Source organism: Oncorhynchus gorbuscha, linkage group LG04 (assembly GCF_021184085.1).
Source record: "Oncorhynchus gorbuscha isolate QuinsamMale2020 ecotype Even-year linkage group LG04, OgorEven_v1.0, whole genome shotgun sequence".
NCBI lineage: Eukaryota > Metazoa > Chordata > Actinopteri > Salmoniformes > Salmonidae > Oncorhynchus > Oncorhynchus gorbuscha.
Window position 1 is genome coordinate 18,943,127 of NC_060176.1, and position 9,141 is coordinate 18,952,267.

The 9,141-nt window shown below is 43.4% G+C and overlaps 1 protein-coding gene across 20 annotated transcripts in view; it reads right to left on the minus strand.

Annotated features, from left to right (window-relative positions):
• Positions 1-8,816, minus strand: part of LOC124033793 (CUGBP Elav-like family member 3-B) — a 153,616-nt gene extending 144,800 nt beyond the window's left edge. For all 20 annotated transcript variants that reach the window (XM_046346115.1, XM_046346114.1, XM_046346113.1 and 17 more), the window contains exon 1: positions 8,291-8,816. In XM_046346115.1, coding sequence (XP_046202071.1) covers positions 8,291-8,540 — 250 coding nt within the window. In that variant the 5' untranslated portion in view covers positions 8,541-8,816. The remainder of the gene's footprint in view (positions 1-8,290) is intronic.
• Positions 8,817-9,141: the final 325 nt, after the last annotated feature.

Genomic DNA, 9,141 nt, shown 5'->3' on the forward strand with positions numbered 1-9,141 from the left:
CATTTGTAGCCAATTATACACTCTGGCCTGCCTGTTGTGGAGGGGAGAATGAATGACAAACCTAAATCACTCTTAGCATCTCATCTCCCTAGCTGCGTGTGGTGGGGCTCCACAGAGTGCCATCCACCTCTCTGAGCTGCTGGAGAAGGAGGGAGCGAGTGATAGATAACACTACTCAAGCAGAAGATTTGCCCCCCCCCCCACCCATATCCAGCATGTCTGAACAATGGATGTGTTCCCAGACTGACACTAACCATTATGATAATGTGGGGCTCATAGGGAATGATTGATGCTAAGGCAGGTCAAGTAGCTCGACCTGGACAATGGCACTACCACTCACATGCACTACCTGTACCCATCCAATAGTGTCAAACACTGCATAGACTACACTGTCCAGTCCCCATAGACTACACTGTCCAGTCCCTACTCCCTATAGCATCCACAGGATTCACCCCATGACCAAAACATCGAATCACCATCAAATCCCCTTAACAAATTGCAGATATAAGATATGGTCACAAAAATGAATCTACAGTCAAACATTTAAATGAAATGTGCAGATGTTTTCACCGCATTAACATTTGGGAAATGCATATACACATAAATGGACCTTGAGGAATTCAAAAGAAATTCACATTAGGCACTAGAGAAATTCAAAAAGCCCAGAGTCAGTATTCATGACACACAGAACTGTTCAGGTTGATACACCGCAATCCACATGCATAAATCATGAGTAACAACATTATACCTCCCCAAATGATGAAATTTTCATAGATCCAAAATGATGGTGCAACCCTGTGTTATATCACTCTGAGTATGAATGGTGTAGCAGAAGATGATCCATTAATTGAATAATTAATTCATCATTAAGTCTAGACGGTGATGACACACTCCTTAACCACCTGAGGCATTTCAATGACATGTCTCTTGGTCTAAGGGAGAGGATGTCACGTTGCAGAAACAAAATGTGCTGAAGGCCTATGCACAGCCATTGTTGGTACACTTCTACAATGGTATAGGCCTGCTAAAATAGCCTACTATGCTTGCTAAGTCTTGGTTATGTGACAGGGTTATGATTCAATATAGCCTGTGGCCTATTTGAATGCAACACACATTTAGTTGAATGTGACAGAGACATAAGAATAGGATACTTGTTTGCTCTTATTTTAATAGGTCTTTATCAATAAAATGTCCCAATAAGGTGCAGAGCGTTCAATTTGCATGCTGGGGGGCAAGGACACCCGCAGCTCCACAAAAATGATTGACAACCATGTGCCATTATCACGCCTGCTTCCGCTCTCCCTACCTGGCGCTCGAGGGCGCCAGGCTGCCCGGCATTACGCACTCCTGCCACCATCATTACGCACTCCTGCCACCATCATTACGCACTCCTGCCACCATCATTACGCACTCCTGCCACCATCATTACGCACTCCTGCCACCATCATTATGCAAACCTGCTTCTCTCGTCATGCGCATCAGTGATTCATTGGACTCACCTGGACTCAATCACCTTTGTATTTCCTCCCCTATAACTGTCTGCTCCCCAGCTCTGTTCCGCGCTTCTGCATTGATAGTCGTATGTCTCTGTACTACCCTGCTCTGACGCTGTTCCTGTCCTGTTCCCTGTCTGTGTAAATTAAATGCTCCCTCTCCGCACCTGCTTTTCATCTCCAGCGCCGGTTCTTACAGAATGCTGAAGCCATCAAATTAAGCATCAGGGAGTGCTGGTGTTTCGGTTGGTGGTGACGTCGGTTCCGGGGGCTGCAGCCAAGGGAAGAAGGGGTTGCCTCAGCTGGCTCGTCGGGCTTCCACGCCCTAGCTGGCTCAAGAGGTCTCCTTGCCCCGGTTGGCTCGGCCATCCCACGTCAGGCCTCCGCTGGATCGTCAGGGTTTTACGCCTCAGCCGGCTCATCAGGCTCCCATGTCCCAGCGGGATCATCAGGCTGTCAGGCCTCGACTGGATCGTCAGGCTCTTACGCCTCAGCCGGCCCATCAGGCTCCCACGTCCCAGCGGGATCATCAGGCTGTCAGGCCTCGACTGGATCGTCAGGCTCTTACGCCTCAGCCGGCCCATCAGGCTCCCACGTCCCAGCGGGATCATCAGGCTGTCAGGCCTCGACTGGATCGTCAGGCTCTTACGCCTCAGCCGGTTCGCCAGGCTCCTACGCCTCTGCCATTTCGCCGGGCTTCTACGCCCCAGACGGCTGGTCCAGCACCCATGCCTCGGCAGGCCCGTCAGACTAGACCAGGTGGGATGAAGGGTGACACCCCTAGAGGCGAGGGTACTGTCACGCCTGCTCTCGCTCTTCTTCCCTGGCTGCCCTGCATTACGCACTCCTGCCACCATCATTACGCACACCTGCTTCCCTCGTCACAGGTATCAGCGATTCATTGCACTCACCTGCACTCAATCACTTGTGCTATTTCCTTCCATATATGTTTCTGTTCCCCGCTTCAGCATTATTTGTCATATGTCTTTGTATTTCCTGGTTCTGACGCTGTTCCTGTCCTGTTCCATGTCTGTGCAAGATTAAACATTCACTCTCCGTACCTGCTTCTCACCTCCAGCATCGGCTCTTACAGCTGGGATTGCTAAATAAATGTGAACTGTGAGCATATATTGTGAGCACAGTCCGAACTACACATTTTCGATAATTCCATACAACACAATTGTGCACATTTAGCTCTATCAGAGTTATACAGCATGCTCTTCGTGGGTTCTCCCTGTCAAGCAGCAAAAGTCTGCACTTGCCGATGTACTGTTAGCTGATAATGTTTACTTTGCAAGCTACTGGTTGAAACTTGGCTAACGTGAAGTTGGCTAACATCCCCGTTTCAACATTGTTTTCAAGCCTGTTTAATCACGATTGCTGCTGACAGACATGATAGATTGATGATTGATTGATGGACCATGTCAAATTGGCTAGCAGGTTAATAACAGATCACATTAATATGGCTAGTTAACAAGTTAACTTTCAGGGGATAAATTATATAGCTGTATATCCAAATATTGTTTGATGTGCTTGTCATCTATAGTGGTGATGACAAAAAAGCATAATCTCTGATGACACAATGTTTGTCTGCTTAGCTAGCTACATGCCAAATGGATAGTCTACCCTCACGTATATGAAATGATATCATCAATTGATGTTTACTGAGCATGAAAAGCATGCAGTTACTTGCTGTATAACTCTGATGACTGAGTTAAATGTGGAATAATTGGAAATGTGTCGTTCTGACTATACTCTTCAAGAGGTGATGATATTAAAACCAAAATAGTTATTACATTTATTTAACAATCCCTTGAAAACGGCATTCAGTTGTCAATGGTTTTAGCGGAGTTGGATGTCTCCTTGACCCCTAGAAGTCAAATCAAACTCTCTGCACCGTATTGTGATGTTTTATTGAAAACAACCAATAGCAGGTAGTGCTGAGCAATTAACTCAAATGTCGGTTATTTTTCAATATTTAAACAACTAATTGACCAACATCGGTTCAATTATTTGATTTCCATTTTGTTCTGTTTTTTTTCTGTGAGCTCAATGCTCAGATAATTCAGATCAAGCCCATACTGTGTGATGTAGTAGGGAGCTGTAGTTTCCAACAGGCCAATATTCTACCTACTTTAGTGCATAAAATGTGGTAATTCATTACAATGCCCATAATCCATTGCACACCTACTTGTCCGGTCTGTTTGGTGGCAGACACACGGAGAGGGAGAGGGAGTTGGAGAGGGAGAGGGAAAGAAGAGACAGAAGAATGCACAATTGAGAGGATAGAGAGCAGTTGCTTCACAAGGTATCTCTACCTGAAAATACATCATCTAAGTGATTGATAGTTGGTATTCAGCAGTAAAACTATGCATTATTTACTTTGAAGAACTACTAAAATAGTGATTTTGGCAGGCAGCATAGGCAGCAGCTCTATAGAGAAGAGATGACTTGGAAATTCAACTGAAACTAATGTAATATAGACAACTTAAATATTTTATTAAAGTAAAGTAATATGAATAAACGGTTAGTAAGCTATAAGCGGAAATGGGCAGTAACTACCATGATGGGACTTAGTTCATTGTTGTATTGTGTGTTGTTACAGACTTTAAACCACATCATGTATATTGCATTTAATGTTTTAACAAATTATCTAAACTGAAATCTAAAACCATGATTATTATTTAATTTTACCTTTATTTAACTAGACAAGTCAGTTAAGAACAAATTCTTATTTTCAATGACGGCCTAGGAACAGTGGGTTAACTGCCTGTTCAGGTGCAGAACGACAGAATTGTACCTTGTCAGCTCGGGGGTTTGAACTTGAAACCTTCCGGTTACTAGTCCAATGCTCTAACCACTAGGCTACCCTGCCGCCCCAATAACAATCTAACCAAAACCGAACCGACCTCAAAAAGCACCAATCACTCAGCACTAATAACAGGTGTCTACATATTTCTCCACCAACTTGTCGGCTCCATCATAGGCAGCTCTCAGTGAAAGACGAAGTATAGGTGGGCCTAAATAAGTATAGATGTGCCGACAGATGTGCCTAAATATACGCTGAGTGTATAAAACATTAGAAACACCTTCCTAATGTTGAGTTGCAACCCTTTTTGCCCTCAGGACAGCCTCAATTCATCGGGTCGTGGACTCTACAAGGTGTCGACAGCGTTCCACAGGGATGCTGGTCCATGTTGACTCCAATGCTTGCCACAGTCGTGTCAAGTTAGCTGTACGTCCTTTGGGTGGTGGACCATTCTTGATACACACGAGGAACAGCGTGAAAAACCCAGCAGAGTTGCAGTTCTTCACAAAGTAAAATCGGTGCGCCTGGCACCTACTACCATACAGCAGAAGGCGTATGTGACAAAATTTGATTTGATTTGATTTACCCCGTTCAAAGGTACTTAGAATATTTTGTCTTGCCCCTTCACCCTCTGAATGGCACACATGCACAATTCATGTTTCAATTGTCTAAAGGCTTAAAAATCCCTCTTTAAGCTGTCTCCTCCCCTTCATCTACACGGATTGAAGTGGATTTAATAAGTGACATCAATAAGTGATCATCATTCAGTCTATGTCATGGAAAGTGCCGGTGTTCTTAATGTTTTGTTTACTCAGTGTATTTGCCTGATTTGAGTGTAGGCTACTGTAAGCTATTACAGCTAACTAACCTGCTGACCAAAATAAATGTACACATACATGTTATTCAATCATTGCATCCACACTGCTCGTGCGCATCGACGAGTATATGCGTAGCCAGGCTCTAAAATAGAACTTGTTTCTATTTCTGATGCTTGACACGCTGCAAGTCCCGCCTCTCCCACCTCCTCATTCGTTTTTAGGAGCATATACCCTAAATATACATGGGTGATTGAACAATGAACTGAGGTCCACACTCCAGGCCAGTTGGTGGTGGTAATGCACCTTAAAGTTGGTTGCCAACCATCATATAAAGTCCAAAGAAGAAGAAGCCTGAAGGAGGAGAGATTACTAGAAACTAACTCAGTTTACCCTTTTAACTGAGGATTTATTGTCAGAGTAGAGGACCTCGTGCATTTCAGGTAAAATAACAACCTAATGTTTATATCCCAGGACAAATTAGCTAGCAAAGGCAAGCTAGCTAGCTAAATTGGAATGAATGTGTAATGCTTTTCGACCTGTCCCCAAATTAATATAGTTCGTTTTTCGTTTCAGAGTTCGTTTCAGAGTTCGTTTCGGAGTTCGTTTCAGAGTTCGTTTTGACATTTCAACCTGCGTGTCCTGATCGCATCTGGTGTGGGTAGACAAAATCCAAACGTGTGCGGTGGCGCACGTGGGCGCACTGGCGTGCCAGGTGTAGTCAGCATGTAAGACTTCATTCACGATTTACAGTTGCATTTGGTTATATTTTGCCGATTGTAAGTTTACCAATGCCTTAAGTATTTCCGTATACATAGCCTACTAGGATGAAGAGGAAAATCAGCAACTCTTGGAGGGCAGTGGAAGTTGAGAAAAGAGTTTATGTGAAAGTAGTCTAGACCTGAAACCAATGCATATCAGACTTTTGCCTTCACTGGGATTTAAAGACCAAAAGAAATGTGGGTTTTATACATTTCAAAACGCCCTTCTATGAGCCCAAAGACCAATCCAAATTGGAATACGAAACAAACATAGACTGACCAATAGGCTAGATTACGATTATGGAGGATACAATTTTTGTAAATGCAAATCACAAATGTATTTAAAAAGTCTTAAAATCAAATAGTTTTTATTTCAAGGAAGTACTATTTTATTTAAAGTCGGGCTTTTTTGTAAAAGCATTTTTCCCAAAAAACGGAATCAGCCATTGCTTAGGACCTTTGCAAGACTATTTTAAAGTAAAAACTATAGAATCTATAGAAAAATATTTGACACGTGCCTTTCTGTAGGGAACATTTAAAGCTTTTGGCATATATCACAGGTGAGAAGAACATATGAGGAGGAAAACTCCTCCATAAAATGTATTCATGAAATCTTATTAGACAGCACGCATGTAGCCAACTCCCGCGCACTCCCAATGTGACTTTGAGTCGGTGGGTAGTAATGCATAATATGTCCTACATTATAGGCTACTAGTACACAGGAGTGGCCTCGGCGGATGCTGATTTGACTGGGCAGACAGTTTGGCTTGTGAACAGGAGTATCTTTCTTTAAGCAAACAGCCCTGGAGCTTTGACATTCATGGAGTTCGAAGGACAGGCAGACGTAGAAAACACACGCATCGAGAATATTGTTTTAAACGATCATCATGTTCCAGAGAGAAACGCGGGGTGTGTGGGTCCAGCATCAGTGACTGATAACTCACGGAACAGGTGGCGCACAGAGACCTTCAGGGCACAGGGTAAAGGGAGATCCGGGAGCAGGACACTGCTGGGCGGCCGCTAATTTCTGCATTTCTGTGTCACGATTCCCTCTCTGTCTCTTGGCGGCTTGTAGGCTCTTTAACAATGTGACCTATTAATGTAAACTAGTAGCTTTAATTATATACTGCACTATATGATTTAGCTGGCACTGGTCCCACGACGAACCCAGCGCTGTACCTGTATCGCAGTGATTAGTGGAAGAGCGCTCTTCTGGAGAAGAGATGAGTCAAATCATTAGAAGAGACTTTTATTATCGCTTTGCACACATATTTAAATGTCACCCCACATAACAAAATTATACACATTATATAACTAGGCTATATAAGGCCTGCTTTTAGTAATAACACACATATTATTTAAAATAAAATAATGAATCAATACTAATACTACCACTAATAATAATAATTATATAATACTATTACGTATCCTTTAAGTTACTTTTTAGTATTTGCTTTCGTTAGGTCTATAACACTAGCATTTAAATAGACAACCACCTCGATTCTAAGACATAGACTATACTTCACAGGACATTGGGATATTATGTTGTTATAGGCTACCGGTAGGCAATATTGTCAAACAATAAGCGGCTAAATGTACGGCCTTGTAATATTATTTCAGAAGTGAAATAGAAGGACACCATCTGGATAATCAATCACATTTAGTCTGTATTCTACGCTATGAAATAATGACATAAGAGTATCGCTCCTGATCATTGTGGACAATGAGGATGACCCGGTCGGTGAAAGAGCACGAGAGAGAGACCCCATGCTGTTCCCATGCCTCTGCTATGCCACATTGGTTGCTTTTTACTTCCTGGGCCCCGCCCCCTGAACTAGCCTACACTACAATACATGGCAGTGATCTAAACAGTTATTTTGGTCGCTTAATTACGTCTAAAACGTATACATTAGCCTTCTCAAAATGCCACATCAGCATCGTCACACAGCCCTAATAACTAACATCTCATTCCCAGTGGTGATTTCCGTCCTCCTCCTCCCGGAGCATCTTTTAGCCTATCTGTCTATGACGATCTAACTATCAGGCACCGTGAAACAAACAGACATTCCTTGTCCCACCCCTTAACTAGGAGCCCAGCACATGAGCGTCAATGTAAACATACACAGACATAGGCTACAAAGCAGTAGTATCCTAGCGGATGTGGGGTTGACACTCTGACAATTAACCGCGCGCACTCATTCGCACACGTGTGTGTGTGTGTGTGTGTTTGTGTGTGTGTGTATAGTAACAACGTACTGATTTGCAGGAAACTCCCACATGCCACAAACATCTACAATAATTACACTTTTTATGCTCTCATTAGAGCCTCGAATGCTTTAAAAAAGATATACTGTTTTTGAAAAGGGTGTTGCTGCGTGCATACAGAAGCAAATAAATGATACCAGAACCGACCTTTATGCATTCCAGTAAACCTGTCTTTCAGCACAGTGAGTTCGTATATCTTTCCGAATTCCTCAAAAAGGGGCTTCAGATCTTTCTCCTCCAGGTTTCTGGGAATCTGTCCGATAAACAGTTTGATGGCGTCGTGGTCCTTCATTGGAATGGTGTTCTGACCGATCATGAGTCCGTTCATCCTGCCGGCGCTGTTCGTGGTGCTGAATCCATTCTCTTGCTGCACTCCGTTTGCAGTGACTGTAGCCATCTTTCCTAAATGGGCCGGCGGCTGGTCTCTCTCTCGCTCTCTCTCTCTCTCTCCCTTTCTCCCTTTCCCTCTCTCTCAAGTCAACTGCAAACTCCCCCTACTTTATTTGTATCTTCTTTCTCTCTCCCTGTCCCTCTCCCCTTTTACACAGTTTCTCTCTTCTTCTTTCTCCTTTCTCTCAATCTATCCTATTGCTTTGATTTCGCTTCATTTATGTTTGATGTATTTTCATTTCTCTAACCCGTTCTCAATCTGTTTCTTTCTCCCTGTGTCAGCTGCCACTCTGCCTAGTGACGTCAGCTCGTAGGCTTCTGACTAGACCCCTAGCTAATTTGCATAACAAGCCCGGTTTAGCCAATTGGAGGGCAGAACGACCGAGAGCGGACAGGGTGTAGTGAGAATCCAAACATTTGTGTAAAGGGAAAGCTCGAGACTTTTAAGAGGAACAAAAACAGGAACTTGCCGCTGTAGGCTACGATGAAATTGAATTCTGTAGATAATCATTCTCACAGGTAGCCTTGTTCTGGCTAATAGGAAAGACACATTTAGATGTGTAGGCTATTGTCTGCTGTGTTTTGATGTCGCGCGCTCAAAGAAAACC